Here is a 24,760-nt window from a genome sequence, read left to right on the forward strand (position 1 = left end):
CAAAATATGGTTGTTCTTGCAAAATGAGTTCAATGATTCACATCTAAGTTCCATTTATAGACTACATCCACTTAATAAAGTCGATTTACACAGACCTCTGTATTTTACAGGTATAGTTGAGGACATGAGGTAGTTGTTTACACTTGTTCTCCTCCCACATACATCTTAAAGCGCTGTCTACTGTACATGTCTTGCTTCAACTCATGCTGTAGGTGCAACTGAGTCATGTTTTCCAGCAAACATGAAGCTCACAGGTTTGGCACGGTGTTGCTCTTTTCCTCAGCCAGTAAACTGCTGGAAAACATGATGGAGGGTTTGTTATTATTCTGTAAAGCCATGAAATCATTCAGCTTAAGTTTGTGTGTTTCAGTGATAGGCAACAGGCATGTTATTGCCAAGCAGAAATAGGCAGTAGGCACAGAGCCCTGAACGTTATTTTGGCTTTTGTGGTAACTGGGTTCTGCCACGCATTTGTTATCGCAATTACGTTTTGTGTTTTACATATCATTTTCCTGCTACAGCTTCTACTTTGTCTCTAATGAAAGTAGATTATTTATAGTTCGCTGTTCCATCAGTTGGTTTCAGTTAAACTTTCCGTAACCATAGAAACGACTACTGGCAGTCTTCATGACGTCACCGCCGGGCTTGCCTCCGTTCAACTAGCTTATGTAACTCAATGCAACCTTTCTTTCAGTGTTTCTCTCATCTGTCTTCCTGAAGACATCAATCATTTTCCTGTGGTTTACTTTCCACATCTAACTAAAATAGATAAATACCATCATACAGCAATCAGAATATGCTAAAGAAAAGAACACAAGGCAGCTCTGCGTAAGAGCACGCATGCAAAAAAATCCATAATTATTTTTTTTTTTTAAAAAGGAGCACTAAAGACAAAATGTCGATGATTGCAGGTGTTTATGTTCGCGTCGTATGGCAACTGATGGAAAGCCAACTTGTGACAAAACATGTTAAAATGGGTGGACTGAAACGAGGAGACAGCTCGATGCTATGTAAAGTGAACTGGAGTGCTGAGTGTTTTGCTGACGAACCCATTCAATGAAGTCGTTTCTAGAAATTGCTATGGGAGGAGTCTCTGTCTATATGTCTGTCCTCAACCATTGCTCGACTTCACACTTGGCAGGCGTATTGTTGAGGATCCAAGGAAGTGTAGTGTGTCTGCACAATTAATCACGACTTAGCTTCCCACAATTAAATAAACATGACCGACATTACCACTACTGTTAACAGTCCATGTATTTGCAACAAGATTGAAAAATTATTGAAATGAATCTTCGAGGCACTTCCCGTTTTTTTTAATCGCGACTATTAATTGTAGGGTGCTTTTTTCCATTGTGTTGTTAATATGTCTGAACTAACCACAACCCCTCGCCTCACTCACTTGTGAACTCGTCTCTTCTGTGGAGCCGTGAAGTGGTTTTTGCTGGTGCTAAAAGCTGCACACAAATCAGAATTTAACCTGAACCTGAACTTTAGTTTTTGGCTGAGGAATACAGGTTTTACTAGTCCCCTATCTGTTTTTTATTTATTTTATTTGTGGGACGTGCAGTCTTTCACCACTTGAATTCTGTGTGTATATTTTTGGTCGAACCCTGGAAGATGTGTTATGCTGAAGATAATTCCTACATAAAAATCATCCAACTACTGGGTCTGTGGGACACTGGCAAGTAAGACCTCAATCTACTTGACCATTATTAAAACAACAGGCTCATTTTTTTTTACCAAAACTACAACCTTTAGATGACTTTAGCTCCTTTGAGGTCATTTAAGAATGCACACACTCTTTCATAGTACCAGATAAAAACCTGTCTTGAATGCAGACCAGATGTGTCAGTTTGGCTGTAGAAACATTTTCAGAAGGGTAAATCTGACACAACAGAGTGCCACTCCTACTGTAACGACTTCAAAGAGGAACTTTGATGGTTAAACCACCCGCTTGTGCAAACAAGCAACACTTTCTTTCTGCTTGGGATGAGGTGTCTCTGATCTCAGACTGTTTATGTTCAACACAGGTGAAAAAATGTCTTCCCCAGACACACTTTGCCTGCAGGAGAGTAATCCCTCCATCACCGACACGGAGTACGTGCCGAAAGAGACATTTCACTTTGACATGTCTGTATAAATACAGGCACAGACAAAAACCTTCACTTTCATGTTGAGAAGTGCAATGCACATGAAAAGACATGCACACAAAATGAAACTCACACGTGCACAGATGATGTGTACTCAAATGAATGCAAAGTGAGACCCCCAAACTTGTCCATTTGTGCAGAAACGCTTACAGCACACATACTTAAACATTTGATGACACCCATGATCATAGTCACAAAAATGTACACAACACAAAAAACCCCACATAAATACACTCACATTCTCACAGACACAAGAACACGCACAACAGGTATTCTCATCAACAGGTTCGTATGATACCGTGAATCAGCGAGTTTGGGCACCAACTTGGTTAGGATTAGAGAAGATGTTGTGGTGTGGCTTAGTACATCTGGGTGAAGTCAGAGTTTAGTGGTCTTATACTACGTCGCCTGATTTCCTTCTTGGCTCTGGATGTGATTTCTACAGTAATAAATATGTGGATTACATATAAATCACAGTGCATTACTTTTCATAGTTGTATGAATTAGCTGTGAATGAGAACCGCCTGTTGCACACATACTATAATGTTCTATATGTACTATATGTACTATAATGCACACACACAGACTCAGATATTCAGACATGCACAGCCACAAACCACATGCATGAATTTCACTACACACACACACACACATATAGACATGTATGTCGCATATACACACAGGCCATGGGCCCCTAAATTGAGTCTGAGGACATAAAGCCTTTTCTAATGAGTTTCTGGTCCTTTCTGTTGGAAAGAGTCTGGAGAGAATCCAGTGTTCCCAGTAGGAGTTCCATCTTGAGAGGAGCACACACACACACACACACACACACACACACACACACACACACACACACACACACACACACACACACACACACACACACACACACATTAACACACACACACACACACACACACACACACACACACACACACACACACACAGAAAGAAACATACAGAGAAAAGTCAGTCCTTCAGTCTTCAACAAGAGAGCTCCCAAAAGTCAGTGTACAGCTTCATTCAGGCAGTCAAAGTCAAACACTGGTCATTAAGATGTCAAGACTAATTGGACCAGACCTCATTCTCTCTCTCTTTCTTTCTGGTGTTCATTCTGTCTGTCTCTCTGTGTTTCCTCAGTGCTGCAAAGACTTTTTTTTATGTTGCCTTGAGTCAGAAAACGTTGCACAGTAGAGGGATATTGCAATAGCTGGAACAAGTGGTGTCATCTTGGTTGTGTGGTTGCATTATCATGAACTGGTGCTTTGCCATTTTACCAACACAAGCATTTTTCTTGTCATCTTCAGCGTGAAACGTGACCAGCATTACTGACAGTAGAGAGAAACAGCAAACAGCCAGATTCGATCGACACATTTTTTCTTTCGTCCAGCTGATATTTTCACTATTTTTTTCTATTTCACTGTTTATTTGATTGCTGGTTTGAAACTCAAGTCATAATTTTGCTCCTGTTTTCACAACTAAAAATATACTTGAGAAAAGAATGCTCTGTGGATGGTTTATGGTTGCTGAGATATTGACTGGATTGCAGTGGAATTTGGTACACAAGTTCATGTGCCCCCTTTTGTTGATCCTCTGACTGGTCCAATACTTTGTTTGTACCAGAAAAACTAATGACATTTCCCTTTGTGTTAATTGGGGTCGTGTCTAGATGGTGACCCTAGACTTGCCTGACCTTAATCATTCAAGGCAAATGCCTAACATCAACCATGTGGTGAGACTTTTACAAATCTTGGGTTTATCGTCTAGACAAGACCGTTAATTGGCAATTATGAAAAGTTAGCATGCTAACACACTAAATTAAGATGGGGAACATGGTAAAAAAAAAAAAAAGGCCACACACCTGCCAATGGCTGGGAAAGAGGTAATTCAGCATGTGGATGAGAGGGCACTTTTCCAAAAAACTTTCTTGCACACTTGCTAGTGTACCAATGGTTAAGCTACCGACCCCTGATATAATTCTATGTGATTAATGTTTGAAAATATTGTATATATACATTTTTTTTCTTAAATATATTTTTTGTTTAATTGCCTGCGAGTTTGGACGCGTAAGTCATTCCTCATGCAAAACAACGACTGTTCATTTTAAAGAGGTTGTTTGGATAAACCCTGAGGTTTGGCTGAGATCCAGCATCGTTTGCCATAAATCAGTTCCAGGCCTGCTCATATAAATTGAGTTTTTAGAAACATATTGAAACAAAAAAAAGATAAATGATAATAAATCATAGTTCTCTCTATCGCTTTAGCTTGACGACTTGTAGTTTACACTAGATAATTTCTCTCCTTTATAATAATGAAAACTATTCTTTCCGGTTTTTAAAGAGGATTTTTTTTTTTGTTGACAGGACAGCTAGAGATTAAGCTTCTATATATGGAGCAGCGGCTCTACAAGTGAACTAGTGGGGGTCTAAAAAAATACAAAAGCAACGATTCTAATGTAACAACTTATCAAAACGAGCTCACACCTCTGCTTTAAAAAGAATAAGTTGTTCATGAGATGCAATAAAGTGGAACACTACAGTGTGTAAATAACTCCAAAACAAATAAAAGCAGCAAGCATCAGTGATGCATCTCTCCGTAAACGGCTACAGTGATATTTAATTTATTTATTTATTTTTAAAATATGCAGGAGAGGGGTGGTAAAGCTTCAAGGATTTCAAGAGCACAACAGCAGGTGCCTAAATTAGTTTCTTTGTTTTACTAGCAGACTAATTAAGCAACAACAGATTACAAAGACTGGGCACGCTGAGATCAAGTCTGTTACACACACACGCACACACACATCTAGTGTGAGTAATTGTGTTGCTTGAGCTCAGTGATGTCCAATGAATCATACAATGCGAAATTGTTAGAGCTGGCATCACAGTGTTTAGTGTTTGATAGTTGCCAACTCCATTTGAAGTTAACTTGGAACAGAAGAATTAAACAAATGAAATAAATGTGAGGAAAACAATGACATGGCAATGCTTTTGAAGTCATAACCTGCAGCGTTTAAAATCATGTTGCTCTCTGTAGCTGCATGATACTGCATAACAAAATACTGATCGACATATACATCTCATGCAAGCCTGAAATACATCTACCGGTAGTCAAAATAGTAGTTAAAAATGTGTCATATGGTGACAATAACCTATGATGTATTGATAGCCCACTGTTCTGGGCATACAGGAAGTTTTATCACATCACCTGCATGCTCATGTGTGGGCACAAATAAAATATTCCTCGTAAGGCTAGTAATGGTCAAAAAGCTCCTTATAAAGTTGTACTGTATTTTGCATGTGAAGAGGATTTTCACCATTAAATCTGTTTCTGGTGTCACTATTACGTCATATTAGCCTTAAACTGTTGTTTCTCAGCGATGACTAATGACGAATTTTACTGCTTTGTTTGCATCCATGTTACAGTTACTTTATGGTTGCTGTAAATCCGTTGAGTAAGATGATAAAACTCTGCAGCTTTGGTGCATACAGCAAATAACGTAGTTCTTCTCTGAGTAGGAACTTAAGTCAAGTTGTTTGTCGGTAAACAGGTCAGGGCAGAAGATCATTTGTAAAAAACTAAAAGTTGAGAATGAAATACTCAATCTCTATTTAATAGTAGGTATTTTTCTTTACAGTTTTTTCCGACAGGACTTTTCCTAATAGATAATCCAACTAACTGTTGTCAACAAATCTTTCACAGCAAAGAAAATCTTAATAACTTTAGATTAAGCTGTTGCAGAGTGTTGGTTCAATCAAAGCAGGTTCAAGTCCTGTGATTTCATCGTTGTTTTATTGGTCGTAAATTGCATTTTTAAATAGTATTTATTAATCTAAATGCGGGGACTTTCAGGAGTCAGTTGGTCTTTAATTCTATTTCCCCCCAATGTAACCCCAGGAAGCACCCAGACTTCTCAACAACAGGCAGGAAACAGGTACACACACACACACACACACACACACACACACACACACACACACACGCCTATTAAGTCATTCTTTTTCTCACAGCAAGAGCTTCACTTTGATGTCTGCCACATCAGACAGGGTCCACGCTTAGAAATCAAACAATAACCCCACCGCTGTCACTTCATTTGGACATTCCTGCAGCTGAGTTACAGCTGGCTGAACTTCAGACATACACACACATACACACACACACACACACACACACACACACACACACACACACACACACACACACCCTCGCCCCAGTGAACAGACATTTCAACATGACGGCAGAGTGTAGAGACGTTATTGTTTAACCCTCCAGAAAATGACCAAATAAACAAAAGAAATTACACTTCTTCCTTCGTAACATCTGCCACGTCGAATTTGCAGTTCAACCATTTCATCCAGTTTCAATAAACTTCAATTCAACGGCTCTGTTTAGAAAATATATTTATATTACATCTAGTGTAATTCTGTGGTTTAACAGCGATGTTGACTGTATGTAACCACAGCTGCAGAACCGGGCGATGACCAGGCATTAGGCCGCGACTGCAGTTATGTATGAGTGAGTTGAATGAAGGGTGTGAGTCAGTTTATGACCCCGTGTCAAACATGTGGTCTCTGTGATGATGGTACTACTCCCAGTGAAACACAACGAGATAGTCAGTTGTCTTCAGATGGAGCCATATTGTAGAAAAAAATGGAACATACAATTTATCACTGTCAAATTTACTGTAATACATGTTTATATTGGCTGAAATCTAAAGAGATCATATTTGAGAGGATTTTCAGATTGTATGTGCATTTGGTAAACCACTGTTTGCAAAATTAAGACCACATTTCCAATCAAAACTGTCTTCTTCCTATTACGCCATCCTCGATGTCCTTTAGTCTTTACTGAAGAGGATAAACTTAACACGACATACACTACCAAAAGCTAAGACTCTGAAAGTCTTATCTCTGTTTGCTAAAGAAAAAAAACAAAATGTTTCACCCATACAATCTTAATTCTTAATTTGTATATATTATTAACAAGCTAACAAATCTGCAGTCTAGTCAGCAAAGGATTGCCTATTTTCCAGCATTTATTTGGAAATGTTGTTGTATACTTGTCCATCTAATGAATATAAGTTCTTTTTTCACTCTACTTTTGGTTCTGTTTCGGTCTCCCCCTTATAACATGTCATAGAAAAGCTGGCAAATTTCTGGTGGTCACACTGGACACAAAAACCAGTTTTGCTGAGTAAGGATTAGTCCAGTACCTTGTCATACTCATCTTAAACGTTTCTTTTGAAAATCCTCAAAGAATAAGCTGTAAACATTCAGTACTTCACACATCTAGATGTGATTCAAGCCAGATAAGATCATGAAACTTTTTTCATGTCCTGTTTGATAAATTATTAGTCTCCATCTGGTTCTCAATCCAGACCTACAATAAAAACAAACAATCACCACGAAACAATCAAAGTACATTCTTTCTCTGCAGCCAGACTGCTGGAGCGAGGCAGTGTGTGTTGTCGTGTGTCGTAGTTTGTGTATTGTAGTGTTCAGTTTGGGCTGTGATTGTTTTATAGTGGTGATTGACCCTGGTTGATTGCAAAGCTGTGAGCCAGTATTTCTGCCAGCTGTCAAGTTAATCTGATGTGAGCTTATAAGAAGATTTTTGTAACATCTCATTAAAATATTTCCATTTATTGTTTCTGTTGAAATTGTTTACTGGAATACTATTCCACCATGATTCCACCGTGATACAACTTACAAGTGGTTTAATATAATAATTGAAAGCTACTATGGTGGCATGGTGGTGTGGTGGTTACCACTGTCACCTCACTGCAAGAGGGTTCCTGGTTCGAATCCCGTTTGGGGCCCTTCTGTGTGGAGATGCATGTTCTCCCCGTGTCAGCGTGGGTTTTCTCCAGGTTCTCCAGCTTCTTCCCACAGTCCAAAGAAATGCACGTGTTAGATTGATTGATAACTCTAAATAGCCCGTAGGCTTGAATGTGCCCTGCGATAGACTGGTGTCCTGTCCAGGGGTGTACCTCGCCTCATGCCTGATGTCAGCTGGGATCGGCTCCAGCCCACCCGCGACCCTGATAAGGCCAAGCGGTTAAAGATGAATGAATGGATGGCTCAAAGCTGCTAGAATATTTATATATAACTATATCAATATTTTTTAGACTTGTGACTTGCAAGATTGATTTTAACAGAGCAACAATGCAGTAGTCAGGACACCATAGACACTGTAGCTTCCTCATTTCTTAAGGTTATGAAACCATGATGTTAAGTCACCACATTTATGGCAAAATTGGTTAATAACAATGCACGCATTGAAAATGACCTAGTGGCGACCTTTTGACACGATCTCAAGGAAAGCAGGTTGTTGCCTGTAGGATTTTAAGATCCTGTAATTTCATTCTCATTCACTGTTGGAGGACTTTCAGGTCTGCAGTTCACAAAGACTCTTTCTTCTTTGTCTCCTTCCCTCCTTCCTGCTGCTGGCATCCCCTCAAAGTGAAGTGGGATGTTGGTCAGTTTCTGTCTGTTTGAAGGTGACTCGTATCGCTGTGTGTGTCTCACTTACAGACAAACACAAGAAAACACAGCGTTGCGACAGATGGGGTGTCCATATCGGACTCATTTCTATTATTTGAGGGATATTAGAAAATGTGAGAGACTGGTTGTGTGTCCATTACAAATAGAACTTACATAGATAGAGCGTTGGTTTGCAGACACATATGGTAAATTGGCTATTTTTAACTGAGAACCAGCTGTTTTAATATTTCTCCAGGTTCTCATCATCCTCCCAGGTCTGATCTCTTTCACCTCTGGCTCGTCCGTTATATAAGTGAATTGTGTGAGAGTTTTATTTTAGAGTTACATTACATGGTCTGTGAATGTTGAAGTCATTTCAGCTATTTTACAGAGTCAAGTAAAGTCGCAGGCCCATGGAATCCAAGGAATTACATTCATATTGGACAAATCAGCAATGCACATATGTGCCAACATTCAGTGCCAATGCAGGAAGCCATTTATGTAGCAAAGTAGGGGTGTAACACATTCAACTTTTTCTTTCATTACCCAAATTTACAGTATATCTCACAACAGTTAGCAACTAAGACCGTACAAAACTAGGGCGATAACAATTTTACTTGTGTGTGTGTGTATATATATATATATATATATATATAATAGAGATATTAAAAGTGAACTCAGCTCTACCTTTCTGCTGTATTCAGTATACTAGTAGAATACAACAAATCTTTACTGCTTGTTAAATGAAAATAAAAACAATTAATTAATTTAATTATTCCCAACATTATTTTATTAAACAACACCGAACACTGAACTGAACACAAAAGACAAATCATATACCTACTGTTTATTTCTTAATTCTCAATCAAGTGCCAACGTTTTATTCTGGCAATTTGGTTATTTAGAGATTTCAATCATTACCTAGAAAACACTACCTAAGGAGTTGTAAGAGAACCAGAACAGATAATATCTGGCTAACTTCAGCTAAAATCAAATCCCACTCTTGATAAGCCCCTGAAAATGTCTCTGTTCTGTCATCAACACCTGATGCCTGCTTTGTTCAGAAGGGTCATTTCAGGTACTCCATGAACCAGACATTAACAGACAAGAACTGTTTGTTCTGGCTTTTTATAGTTTCTGTGTTTGGGTTGGATAACTGAAAGATCACAGCATGTTTGCAGAAGCTCGATTCCAAAAAGATGTTCTTGTTAAAGTGGAGTCAAAAACAGCTCCATATCAGTTGCTTATCCGGTAAGATAAATGTCTGCGTGTAGGTCAACATCAGAGGAGGAGGCTGGGAACGGCTCTGAAGTTGTGTCACACATCTATCAGTCATGTTTGACTCCTTCATGGAGGTCCAATGATGAAAGACCTGTGAGCAAACAATTGTCTTCTACCTTTTTAGTTGAGCATACTAGATGATGGATATATGTAGAAATATAATCAAAGTCATGATAGGTTCGCTCTAAACCACTAACGTTTCTTTCAGGAGGTCGTTGTTCGCTTCAGTGAGATTGTATACATTCTGATCTAAAACAGTAAGTTGAATAATTTAGGTTTTTTATATGAAGTGAAACAAATAGAAAAACAGTTACTTGCAATTAGGCTTTTTTGTGGGACTTACCGCATTAAAATAATCTCTTGACTTGAGAGTTTGTCATTTGCGAGATTTCTTATTTGCCAAAAGAACAATAAACTCTGCCATAAAGAAATAACATTTACATTGCTCAATACTTTACCATGCTGCCTGTGCCAGCAAGTAAATAGACTTTATATACCAACACAACATGATACAAATGAAAGTTATCATGGCTCCAGTCTATATCTCTTAATTGGAATTTTTTTGTAACTAATACTCTCTGTTGAAACCTTTTGTGAAAAAGTCACACGACAGAAAGTTGTAATGTTTCCAGAAAAAAGTAAAACTATTTGCTGAAAAGTTATACTTTGAGAAAGAAGTTTCAAAGGTTTTGAGAAGTCGTAAGTTTTGAGTAAAAAAGTCATAATATTTCAAGAATAAAAGTTGAATAGTCGTACTATTTTGAGAAAATGATAGTAATATTTTGAGAGTAAATTGTTCTACAGACATGTGCCGCACACTTTCAATCCCTTTTTATTGGGAATCATTGCTGATTGCTGCTGAGACCTGTAAAGCATATTATATTTTTGATGTTGGACTGAATCACTTTGATACACATACAGTCCTTTCAGGTGTTCACAAAGTCTGTTTGTAATAGCAGGGTCCTTTTAAAGCTAAATGAAGCTGCTTTCTTTCCTTAGAGACACAAATAGATTCTCACACACACATTTCTTATTAGGTAACTTTTTAAAAAGCATGGGAGAGAGCTGAACAGGGAGATTAGTAACCATGGGTGCGGCCAGGGCCTGAAGACAGAGCACTGCAGGACATTTCACTTTTACAACATTTTTAACGCAACACAGGGAGGGGTCATGAAAGACAATTATGTATTTTCTTACACACAGTCCATACAACATATCCAGTCTTTTCTTTTTTTTTTAAATGAATAGAGAACAAGTAAATGATGCTGATAACAACCTTATGACCTAATTAAATCATACTTGATTAGAAGAAACCTTAATGATCCTAACATGAGATTGAGTCATATTGTAAGAGAAAATAACATCAAGGTAATTCAGTATGAATGTCAAGCATACGGAGTTTATGAGGCATAACATGAACGCTTATTTATGACACAAGGCAATGTCAACTTAAAGAGATACCATTAAAACAGAGGATTTGCTTATTACTGTTACTGCACCACATACTTAAATTAGTGGAAAAATGAATGAAGTCCAATTATTTAGTGACTTGTAAAATTGTGTCATTTTTAAAGACGTACAGTATTACCACACTGTATTGTCCCTTCTAGCAAGATGCTCCTTGCTATTCCCTCTAAAAGTATATAGACATACATAGGGTAAATATTATCAATAGACCAAAAAACAGGAAAAAAACAAAAAGTTTGATTAACAACTTTACATTTACAAACACATATTGTGAGGTCTTGATGCTAATATTTCTATGTTGTTGGGGGTTTTTTTGGGGGGGGGGCAGCTTTAAAGTGAACAGATTTATTATATTATATTTTTGGTGTGTGTAATTTATGTGTATAGTTTTACATCAAAAGACATTTTGGAAGTCTGGGAGAGAGAACTCTTTCATGGGATACAACCCTTACCTCTAAACCGCTGCCTGAAAACAAGTTTATCCACCTCTTAATAGGCACAACACCCACACACATGGACTGTGGATAAAGAGATAAATGAAGGCACCATGTTGTCTTAGACCTCCCTCTGTCTTCTCTCTCTGCACTTACTTTGACACTGTCCAGCCAACGTGCCTGTCTCACTGGGAGATTGTGTGTGTGAAAATGTGCCACAAACTTAATTTTTCATGTGGTGGTGAGACTTTGTTTTAGGTTAAAAATTAGGTTGAAGTTGTTGAAGTGCCTACTGAAAAGAGGCTAGTAAATAAATGTAGTTTATAGAAAGTCCTCATAAGTATAGTGAAACAAGTTTTGTGTGTGAGAAAGTGCTACTGAGAACATCCAATAGAAATACAGATAGTCATTGTGCATACACAGCCCTTCAGATCCCGTCTTTCCAAGAACAAAGGTTTGTTGTTTCCACTTTCTCTTTTTAAAAAGTATCTTTCTTAAATATTCCGACCCTTACGCTGTTTCATTAGCAGTGTGCCCTGTCGATAACTGATTTTCATCATTAATGTTGAAAGACATTACTGCATGGCGCTTTTATCCAAAGTGCTTTATTGTTTGGCTCTCATTCACACACCTATTATAGTGAACTACCATGTAAGGGTCCAGTGTCTTGCTTAATGTGGACAGGCGTTATTTACAGACGGCCCACTCTACCTACTCAGCCTTCCATAACTCGGAAAAAAGCATCAGTTTTATCACATTTATTCTTTAATGCACCAACAAAGGCAAACAGGAAGACTGCAAGCTAGCAAAGGTGTAGATGTAAGAAATGCACTATTTAAATATTCAAAAAATTGGCTTTGCAAATGTTTTACATGTGGAAAATCGTCAATATAGAGGCCATGTGAGGACTGAACCAACAATGCAAAATCCATTCACATTACACACTAAAGCCCAGCTGTTGAGCTGGCCGGCCCTCTCAGCATTTGATACGAGTGGAAAGTATCCTCCTCCCAATAGAAGAATTGAAAGACCATGATGCTGTGAATTTGGGACTAATCTCTTTTGAGGGTTGCTGCCATGTCTGTATATGTGTGAAATAAAGAGGAAAGAATAGGAGGAAGATTGAAAAGGCAAGAAATGACTTTCCCAGGATACAGAGCTGAGCAGAGAGGTTCTAAATGGATCTGTCAGGCATACATATCTTCTTTCAGTAAATTTCTCATCATCCTTGCCTAAAGTCACACAACACTCACCTTAAAGACTCTCCTGCTGTGACTCAACAGCAATCTGACAGTGTGAGGGGTTGGTGACCGAAAGAGAAGTGGCATTGCAGCTCTATGAGTTAGATATATTTTGCCTACTATTTGTTTTTTTATAAATTCATGTTTGTTCGTTATTCTGAATAAAACCATGCATGTTAATTTTGGTCATTTAAGCATTGATTATCCAAGACAAACAACCAAGTCCAGTTGCTTTTGACTTAAATTTCTTTGGGGACAATGTAGGCTATGTTCCATGCTATGTTTCATGCTATGTTTGCTGTTTGCCCGATTTTCATGAAACTTAGTAGAAAGGGTGTAGCATGAACATAAAGAAAGAACACAATACATTTTTGAGTAGATCTGAATTATGGGGCAGACACACAAATCATTATTCACTTTTGTTAACATTACGAGATAAGGCAGGGCCCTGGCAGAGGTCTGTGCACTAGTTTGCCCTTCTAGTTTGTTTTAGTTTTATTTGCTCTAAATTTCCTATGAGGCATATATTTGCCATTTGTTTTTTTAAAATGTGCAACAATTTTTGAATGTGCTGTGCACCTGCCACGTGATGTTGGCAGAAGAGACACACCCAGGACACTGTCAGGACCCTCCCAACAATACCAAGCAATTTTAATAACGGATAACATCAATGTTGTGTTTACAGATTTTCTTGTTTCCTCCAAGTGGCTAAAACCATCCATTATTACTGCTTTAAGAAAGTTAATGTCAGTAGAAAAGCCTAAATCTCCTTACAGTTCCCTGACAGTGACCTCTGTGGTTTGGTTGATTGTATATGCAGAGCCCTCCCTGTTAACATAGCTGCAGTTTAACAGACATCAATTTCTGCAGAGTGATTTCTAATGCTGATTGATTATTCCTTAAGGCGATGTAACTAGAGGAAACAAAGTGAGACACTCGCTGGAAAATCTGTTCAAATGTTTTCTGGCAATGAGATATGATTATAAGTTTATATGTCTTCACTCTAATAGCACACAGTTGTCCTGAACTGTGAGAACCCACAGCCCCCAAACAGTCTGTGGTTAAGAAATGTAATTCTGCACCTCAAACTAGCAAAACCACACTGTGGTCCCCCTGACAAATTTGGAAACCATTCTTGGATTACATTAATATTATGCTATGCGCCGTCGTTCCATCTGTAACTTTTAAATTATCTTTACAAGATTATCTGACAGAAATGTGGTTTTCCCATATATTGTTTCACTGTTGGGAAAACTGTTTTCCCCAACTGTCAACATTTCATAAATAAGTTAAAAGACCAGATTTCTTGCTGACCACGATGGATGAAGTTCATCAAGTAGGCTCTCTTCTCCCAATCCTCTTTCTCCGTTTCCTCCTTCTTCTTCTTCTACCGGAATTGAGACCTCGTAAATTAGGACCTCCTTTGTCACTATCAAAATATGTAGATACATTTTCGGTAATAGTTATGCTACCTGTTCTGCAGTTCTTTAATTTTCTATTGAGGTTACTTGGGAATTGTGAAAATAGTTTTTCTATTTTGGATGCATTTTATATCTTAGACGCCTGAAGCGTGTGAATTTTGTGCATGTGAACTAACATTGCTGCAGTTTAGGATACCCTCGGCAAAAATATGAAACTGGTAAAATGTCAAAAAGACACTCAAATTTTAAGAAATGTTTGGGTAGAAGCAATTCCTGGACTCAAATTAAGTTTGTTTTAGGAAATATGAAAACTCCAAGGCACTCTCTTTAAAACAATTAAAATTACAGACTCTAGCACACAGAGGAGACATGATTGAGGTCCTTTTTTGTTCACAGAACACATGATATTCCTGCCAGCCTGTTATTTAGAATAATAGTTATTATTTAAGAGGAAACTTCTTAAAATTATGCCCATTAAATTTCTTTAAGCACATGCTGTAAAAACATGTGTCTTGATTTGTGATTAATTGTATTTCTGAAATGATTTTCCTATCTTAACATTTATATCAAATTCAAACCAGTAGTGCAGTCAATATGTTTGGCGTATTAGTGTAAGCACCTCACCTAGTGGACATTTGTGTTCTGCTGGGAAATGATATGGTCCATTATAATTCCCATTGCTGTGGACAGTTAGTGTTTACTACATTGTCATGTCAGAAGGTGCAACTATATTTGTGTGCTACACATAATGTCGTTTATTATGTCGTTCTTGTTTAGTTTCAGACACCACCTAGGTGTAAGCTGTGCACCAGGCACTGCAGTCTTTATACATTTCTTGACTTTTTTCTCCTTACATCCCCTGCTTAGGCACTGCCTGCAGTAATTGCATTTAACCAAGTGCCTGCTTGTATGACATATTTCAGGTAACTGCCACAGTACCCATTAAGACTGTAACTCTGGAGGTTTATTATGTTTGGTTAATGAGACCATATGACTGAATCAAACTTGGATAATCTGATGGTTTTATTTAACTTCCACAAAATAAATGAAAAAGTAGGATGGACCAAGCAGCATTATGGTCACAATCAGATGAAAGTGAAAAATGCACATTCAGGAGCAGAGAGGGATAAAACAATTAGTTATCCAAAATAAGATTGACCCACCATAAGGTCTTGGTCTTTTTTCTTCGTTTTCAAGGAGCAGTACTGCTGAGAAACCCCAGGTCCTGGTGGATCATACATGTAAATGTGTATTCTTCTGAAAAGAAAACATCAATGCAGACAGACCATCCTTTAGCAATTAAGCGCCCTGTGTAGTGGAGAGATTTCGCTTATTTAGTTTTTCAGGTCATTAGGAATAAACCTAACACACATAATGAGAGGGAATTGAGATGGTTTGTTTGCAGCAGTGTGGCTTTGCAGCACTTTTCTTGCTCTTAGGTCATGCAGACGTTTCGTGGTCTTGATGCCACACACAGATCCAAACTTTTATCACTCTCGTAGATACGTGGAAACAGAAACGCTCAAAGACTTTGTGATATAAAGGGGGTCGACCTGTCAAAGAGCATTTGTGAAGGGAATTATCTGCTTCCTCTCATTTACCATGTAATTCCTTTTTCCTCCATCTGAGGTATTTTGCACACATTGGTCCCTGCTGTCCTGCAGAGAGGATGTCGTCATGGCGTTACGCTGAGGATCTGGTTTCAAAATATCTCCCGGGCTATCGAGCCGTTACCATGCAACATGCTCCCAACATAACATGAAACCAAGGAGCTTTTTCTCATTAGGCATGGTGGAGAATAGAGAAAGGGGAAAAGAAGAAGTGGCCTTTATGCCTCAGCCAAAAACAAGACAGGAAAGGTTCATCAGTAATATGTTAACTGTCCACAAATGTGATGAAACAGCTAAGTAAACACGTGTAATTCAGATCATGTTCTTCCAAATATCGCCACAAACTCTTGAAGGAAAACATGTTGTTGCTGTCTCCTTTTGTTTTTGCTTCCCTCATATTCATGTGTTTACGATTCATCATCAAAAAATCTGTCTATTTTAATTTTTGTCTATGACACATAACAAGTAGATGACTTCATAATCCAACTTTGTGTCATTTTAATGGAGGGGAGAGGTCAAAAACAAAGTTCTCGGAATTAACATCAGTTTAAGATGTACTCAGATCCTTTATAGAGTAAACCTAGCAACTTAAATAAAATACTTCATTACAAATCCTTAAAAATAATTGTCAACGTATTATCCAAAGTAAACTATGCAGAAAAACGTTTTCATGGCTAATGCTTTAAATCATCAAATGTCACATTATTAGTAACATTTTTTACTTTTGTAGTTGGGTGGAGCTAGTTTTATCTACTTTGGACAGGTTGGTAGTTTAGAGGAGTGGTTGTCAACCTAGGGATCGGGCCCCCTCCAAAGGGTCAGATTATAAATCTGAAGGGTCGGGAGATGATAAGTGTGGTTAAAAACAAGCAGAAATACAAAGTTCTGATACACATTTATTTGTATGCTTTAATCCTTACTTTTTATTAATAATAAGCGTTTAATCTTTAACGTGTTGTATTTTACAATCTTACAATGTCTTATCCTACATGTAAAATCTTGTAAAATCTTGTTTGTCAGGTAAATGTAGTAAATTATAGGTACAATGTATAAAAAGAAACCTACTATGCTTTTCCTTATATATTATCCTAAAAACCTCAGATTTCAGACCATTCTGAATACTCTGTTGATTTTCTGTCAACAGTTACGTCAATATGTGTCGTATTTCTTTATATGGTCATCTGCAGTGTTTACAGTACATACACTGCTACATGCTAACATTAGGGAAACCTGTAATCTTGGTTGCCAGTGTCTTGAATTTCACCACAATCTTGAATAATGTTCCTGTAGGAGCAAGTTCAATTGTGTAGTTTTTGGTTTAGAAGCTTTTCGTGATGATTTCTCATGGTAGTAAGTGGTGCTATACTCTGTTAATGTCTTTCCCTGGCTGCAATGACACATGGTGCAGAGACGGCAAGAGCACAGAAGACCCGTAAATGCTGACGAATCATTTTGGGCTTTCAACAGGCTTTTTCGGGAGGGGGGCTTAAAGAGACAGGCGCTACAGCGGAGCGTCTCAGAGAGAGGGTGAATACAGGTGCAGCAGCAGAGAAATAAAGTTGTTTTTTTTATACATTTAAACTTGTAAACATGTTCAAAAAGAAACACAAAACACAAGAATGAACGAGAAGTAAAATGTACTTGCAGACGTTATTTCCATCCCTGGGAATCCATACGTCATATCTTTTTTTAACAAACACTCTGGGCTAATGGTCGCTCCCCAGCAAGTATTGGACGAACAGCAACATGCAGAGGCCAACTTCAACATCAGTCAAAATGGAGACAGAATTTCCCCAACATGTCGTCAGTAAAACACACAGAACCTCACAGTGAGCCAACTCTGGAAACTGGTTTTGAGGTCATAAAAGTATTTAGTTCATAATTTAACAAAACAATTCATTTAGCAAGAATAGAGAACCAAAATTAGTGCAGGGGACTGAATCAACATCTGCTCTGCATTAAATTGCTGGCTGGGTCCAGGCTGACAGTAGTGATGGATAGTAAATGATACTCAATTTGGGGGACTGAGGGATCAGCGAATCAACACCCAGAACAAATCTCATACGCTCCTTTCTCTCTCTTTCCCTCCCCAGTCTCTCGTTCCCAGGTGTCTTCACAGCAGCAGGAGGTGATGATGGAGAACGTGACCCGGATGTCGGAGCGCTCTCAGCTGCTCCAACAGACCCTGGGCGAGGCGTCCACTCAGGCTGACCTGCTGGAGAACATCTGGAAGTTGGAGAATCTCTTCCAGAACCACAGTGACTGGCTGCAGAGGCTCGAGATCCTCATCAAGGTACGACACAGGACAACTAAGAGAAGCTAAACAAGAGCTTTTATAGAGCAGGGTTTTAGAACTGGGAACTGTTAGAGGACCTGGATAGAGTTTAATGATGATGGAGTACTTAGTGAGCTCAAAGTACAGATAGAGTTTTAGGTTCTCAATGCTTTTACTTTCTAGAAGTGTGTTTTTCATTTATACTCAACCTGTTTTACTGTGATTTTCAAGTTAGCACTTATCTGAAGTGGTGATACTTGTGATGAATTACTTTGATTTCACCCAAAGAGCCTGGAGGTGGAGCTAAGGAGCCTCCAGGCTCACTCCCTTCAGTCAGAGGGCTACCTGGTGCAGCTGGACGACAGGTTGTCCTCCCTAAGCAGCTCCACCGGCAGGAACCTGACAGGCTTGAATGAGGAGGTGTCCCGAGCCTCCACCTGGCTCCACGACCAGGACCTCCTGTTCAGGTACACATTCATATTATAGTGAAAATCCTCATTTCCAAAGCATGGAAGTATAGTAATATAATGAATTGAATTAGAAGAAAAAGTTCTGTTTGTTTCTCTTTCCTGTCAGGGAAACCTCAGGACAGGTGAGCAGGCTGACAGAGAAACTGGACGAGGTCAATTGGACTGTGGGAGCTGTCAATCACACCTTCAGCAATGACATCAGTATTCACCACCTGAAGATCCAAGACCTGCAGGTTCATCACAGTTAACACAAACATGTCCTATTAGTTCAGTCTAAATAAACTGGGTGTCAGACACAAGTTGAAAGATAACATTATAATCTAACTTTTCCAATACAGTGAGAAGATCTTACTGCAGCCGCTGATAAACTCCTGCAACCGTTAACACTTCCTCTGCTTGTTCTTCTGCTGCTCAGATCCAGATCAGCAACATAACAGAGGACACCAGCAGTTTATGGGTTACCCACGTCCACACAGAGGCCCAGCTGAGGAACGAGATGGAGATCCTCAACACAATCACAGAGGACCTCCGTCTGAAGGACTGGGAGCACTCTCTGGCCTTGAAGAACCTCACATTTTTCGAAGGTCAGCTTAGAAAAAATTGGTGCTCAAGAGTGTCCTTTTTTAAAACTTTTATTGAACCAGGACTTGGCTGTTCCCAAAAGGGACAGTTCAATGCTTCATTCTGGCACTTGAGAAGTGCCCAAGTGCCCCCCTTGTCGGCACAAATACTTCTTCTAAATGCCCTTGTGGTTATGTTTAGTGCCCCTGTCCAGGAGGCACTGATTTGGTGATTTGCAGGTCAAAAGGCGTCCTAAGGTTAGAGCTGGTGTTTTAAACTTCAAAAGTCCAAAAACATACACATGAATATGCGTAAACCATTTTTCCAGTTCTGATCCAGACACTCAGCCATCTGGTCATCTGGAAATGACCAAGAACTAATGATGTTTATCGGGCCTAGCCACATTGTGCCTCAAACACGTGTTTCCGCTGAGTCCTCACAGCAGGTGATAGCCGCGCAGAGCTGCGCTGTTCTGGTCCTGCTTGGTAGCAGCCAACCTGTGATGGTATTCTCCCTCTAACCAAAAGCCATATCCTGTGCTAAAATGACACAGCACACGTGTGTCCATCTGTGCTGGTGATTAAAGAGAAAGCTCTGTTTTTTAATTCTCTGTGTTAAGCTTCTCATTACGTTTGTAACTTGAGTCTCTGTGGTTTGGTGTTAAGTTTACAGACCCATCAAATGTCTGTCTTATTTCGCTGTGTTAAAGATTCAACATGTTTCAGCCATGATGGAGCAGCTGAAACTTAGATTTGCTGCTTCACATTATTAGAAGTTTGCCAATGAAAAACCAGCACCATATCAGCTGATTTACACAACAAGCGAGGAGTGCACAAACGCCAAAAGTAATGACGTATGATAACCCCTTAGGTAAGCTCAACCTGAAGCCTGATCCAAATCCCGGGCAGGGAAAAGGTGCCTGTTATTCATTTTCATATCTGACCCTTAAACATGCTACTGCTTATCAACATAGAAGGTCATTTGGCAACATATAACAATAAAAATGTAAAAAAAAATGTAATCAATTTATAAAAGTGTAATTGCATAGTTAAAATTTCACGTTAAAGCTTTAACTCATTAAAAGATTTGTTAGAAGACTTTAAATAAAATGTCATTACTTTGCATAAATGAGCTCATTGCAGCAGAAAAGAGGGATTGTATACATAAAGGAAACTAAAATACCTACAGTAAAACATGCATGACAGAGAAAATTCATTATGGAAATATGTGTGCAACAAGAGTAGGAATACATGAAAAACATGTGAACACAGCATGAGTGAGCCATGTGCAAACTTAACTCTTCTATAATGAATCCCTTTGGGTGGAACTTTGTGCTCCAAAAAGATCATTTACTATAGGGCGTCTATGCCAATTAATGTTTGCAGTGTGATTGAATGCAAATACCGTAGCACGCAAATGTGATTTTACACCGTGGGATTACTACCCTAGGGTATTGAGCAACTCTGAATGTTCTTCCTCCAGTCTGTTCGGATCTGATTAGCCCCGACGCGGTACAACTCTCACTGCCAGGGCACCAAATGACTTCCCTGGCTTGTTAAAATCAGAATAGGTATGCTATGACGTAATGCTGGCAGGGGGACGCGGCCCAAGCTGATTGATGGCAACTCAAACCGAACAAGACCCCTGATCTCGTGTCTGCTTCACATGTGGGATGCCTGGGTTTCGCCTAAACCTGGAAACAATTGTGGGTTAAATTTAGATGCTACATTCAGAACTCAACCACTCAGCTCTGTCATTAGTTTTTGCTCCACTGCCCATTTGTTTGTTGTTAGCTTGCAGTCACCTTAGCCAAGAAAGGTTTTACATCTCTATCCATATTTATCCACCTCTGGTCTGTTTCCTTCTCGTGCCACCTATTAATCTCTGTCGTCCCCTCCCTTCCACTTTTTATTCAGTTAATTTGCCTTTAATTCCTCTGTGACGCACACAGTGATGTTCATGCCACATGTGTTACTTGTTGTTTTAATGATGCAGACACATGAGAGTCTTTTACCTCTCTAGGTGGTGAATTATTGGATATTATTTACAGTAACATATGCCAACAAAAGGGAAATTACTGAGATGATATTTATTACTACTTAAATGCTGTATAAGGTTTTTCTCAACTGGTGTCTCTTCATGGACTAAACATTTAAAATTTTCAAAGGTCAATGCTAATATTTTTGAGGTAATTGATGTTACTGATACGCTTAGTTGTCACAAAATATTTCATATATTTGATGTTTCATCTAGAATTCATTTATTGTTTAAACTCTGCAGAGTTTCTGAACTCTAGTAGTGCGATGCACAGTCCTGCAGATGGTTTCACACTATTCCACAATCTACAAGCAGCATTAAAGAGACAAGAAATGCAGCACTGTCCCTACAAAGGCAGTAAAGAAGACTGTAAGCTAGTAAACATGGTTGTAAACAATGCTGTATTTAAACTACTTAAAAATGTGGCTTTGCAAATGTTTTATGAGGAAGGTAATACATTTAAGATGTTTGTTAAGCCTCACACATACACAAATTGCATCTTGATGAGTAACACTAACAAACAACAGGGTAGACCTACATTTCCAGGGCAGCAAACTTTGCTGAGGAAGAGCGTGTGATACAATACAAGAATGAACTATCAATCTCTAGAAAAGTATTTAAAGTGCACAAAAAAGTGGACATTTAAAATCTACAGAATGGTTTTCTGTCAACTGGGCTAACCGTCCCCTGAGGTAAATCATGCATTACATGATTGAAAGCTCCAGAACAGCTACTAAATGGACCTTATGTTGAGATTGTTTTGTCTGAGACTACACCAAGATTTCTGACCTGGTTTGTGTATGGAAGTAAATCTGTGTCATCGGATTTTAAAATGAAAAAGCTATTGAATTTCCAGCACTGGATATTCATGCATTCAAAATATGTATCTGAATGTTTTGACATTTCATACACCGCATTTTATACTCTGAATTTTGCATCTGAATTTGGCATAATGAAATTTTTAATTTTGACATTTTTTAACGTTGAATTTTTTAACACTAACTTTTTAACGTTGAAAAATAAAGAATTAAATTCAGTCAAAACATTCGGATACAAATTTTCAATGCATAAACATTCAGTGCTAGAAATTCAATAGCTTTTTTATTTCAAAATCTGATGACACAGATTTGCTTCCATATTTGTGTTTTTTAACGTTAGTGACTGAAGCTGAGCACTGACTTCGGTTCATTTTTGGCTCCAAAAAAAAGTAGATGGAATTATTGGCACATCTAATCCTTGATTAGTTCAGTACTCAGTGTTTATATGGGACAATATTAACTTGGAAGATATCATTATATAAATCTATTTGTTGTCTCTATAGTTATGATAGAAGATATTTAACTGCTTCTATCACCGGAGTTAGTGGGAGTATGTAGACGTTAAACAGAAGAGGCCCGAGAATGGAGTCTTGAGGAACTCCACATGTCCTTTTCATTGACTCAGACACAAAGTAGTCCCTGTCGTTCAATATGAATTAAACCAGTTCAGCATTGGCCAGAAAGTCTTCCAGTTTTCCCGAATTATGTTGTGGTTGAAGTGACAGTGTCTCTTTCAATACTCCTTCTCTCCGCTCTTCTTCTATTTGTATGTCACCATGTTACTCTCAAAGTGTTTAATTGGCATGAAGCAAATGCCTTTTACTTGGGTTTCACAACAATCCTTCAAGCTGACAGCAGTATGTGTCTGTGTCTGTGTGTGAGACAGAGAAATGTTGTGTTCACATGCATTTGAAACTCAGTTCATGTGTGGAGATATTTGCTGACGTTGATGAATCAGCCCACACACTGTTACGTAAGGACACTTACAAGAAATAAGTCCTTTGTTAGTGGCTTTTTGATTGATTTTGATTGTTGTTCCTATGTTGAATATAAAACTGTTATACTTCCAACATGTAAACTTATTAAGGAACTTTGAACCACCTTTGGGTAACCATGGGTGGGTGAATCAAAACAGAAAGATAAACAATGAGTGACTCACCATTAGGCTCAGTCAAACTGAAGGAAGCTGCAGAATAGGGTGATAATTATCTGTAGGTAAGAGCAACCCCTTTCACATTGTCATTTGATACAGCCCCGGGCTTTAGGGTACTTGTCCCCCCTCCCTCTCCCCCCGCTGGCCAGGCCCCTTTGTGCTCACACTGCCTGGGCCTCGCACTTCTTGCCTGTCCATACGTCATCACGCCGTAACAAGTCACACGCATTGATGACGTCATCGGGATGGGTCGCTTTGTTTACAAATCTTTCCATAGACCTCTGAGTTTTTGTGCGTCTTGTCCGACTGTTTTTGAATATTTTCATCGACCAAATCTGCAGTAAACACTCCACCTCCGCATTCAACCAACGTGAACCTTTCACCGCCATTGTTTTAAATGGCCGCGCATGGTCTGTCTATTTTTTTTTTTCTATGTCCGAACAGGCGCACATAAAATGACGTCAGAGCCGACATAGGCCTCGTGCTCGTACACGTGTAAACGCGCTCATAAAAGCCCACCTCTCCCAAATGCTCTGTGACCGTAAATCTGGCCGCAGTTAGGCGCGGTGCGGTTGCACTCACACTGGTCAAACGAACTAGGCTTTACCCGTAAAACCTGTTTGGGCACGGTACGGATGGACAGTGTGAGTGCGCCTAAGGGACACTACAGGGGAATAGGGTAGAATTTTTACATAATATATATGTGAGCCTCCCTGCTCACAGGACAGACGGAAAATGAGAGACACAGCGTTTGTCAGCGGTTAACCGTTTATTTCCCGGCTTCTTCTCCCCCCCCAAACGTGACTCAACGTCTTTCACGCTGTACGGACGAGCGGCCGTCCCTCTGACGGCCGTGGTCCGGTGTCTGCTGCCTCTTATTCGGTCCCCGCTCTGGTCCTCCCATAGGACCCAGTCTACTGCAAGAGACAGAACCAGGTTACAAACGTGCTTATATAGCTGACTGATTACCTGATTCTGTCCAGCTGTCTGATCACCGGCCGAGCCACTCCTCCCTCTCCTCCAGCAGTCGACACCTTAACCACACCCCACTGCCACATACCCCCACCGCCCGACTTAGGCCGGGATCCCGCCGGCCGCAAGCCCACCCCCCCCCCCCCCCCCCCCCTCCGCGGAGCGGGAGAGAAAGTCAGCCACGACCATGCGGTTACCCGGCCGATGGATCACCTTGAACCGGAACGGCTGTAATGCCAGATACCAGCGAGTGATCCGCGCGTTGGCATCTTTCATGCGGTGGAGCCATTGGAGCGGGGCATGGTCCGACCAGAGGGTGAATGAGTGCCCCAGGAGGTAGTAGCGGAGGGCCCCGACCGCCCACCGTATGGCGAGGCACTCCTTTTCCACC

General features: G+C 39.4%; 1 protein-coding gene across 2 annotated transcripts in view; it reads left to right on the forward strand.

The window, feature by feature from the left end:
* The window catches only part of scara5 (scavenger receptor class A, member 5 (putative)), an 86,884-nt gene that overhangs the window by 19,610 nt on the left and 42,514 nt on the right, over nucleotides 1-24,760 (forward strand). For both annotated transcript variants that reach the window (XM_083934267.1, XM_083934266.1), the window contains 4 exons: nucleotides 18,177-18,376; nucleotides 18,647-18,825; nucleotides 18,935-19,061; nucleotides 19,244-19,412. In XM_083934267.1, coding sequence (XP_083790393.1) covers nucleotides 18,177-18,376; nucleotides 18,647-18,825; nucleotides 18,935-19,061; nucleotides 19,244-19,412 — 675 coding nt within the window. The remainder of the gene's footprint in view (nucleotides 1-18,176; nucleotides 18,377-18,646; nucleotides 18,826-18,934; nucleotides 19,062-19,243; nucleotides 19,413-24,760) is intronic.

The sequence above is a fragment of the Echiichthys vipera genome (genome assembly GCF_963691815.1).
Source record: "Echiichthys vipera genome assembly, chromosome: 19".
Classification (NCBI taxonomy): Eukaryota; Metazoa; Chordata; class Actinopteri; order Perciformes; family Trachinidae; genus Echiichthys; species Echiichthys vipera.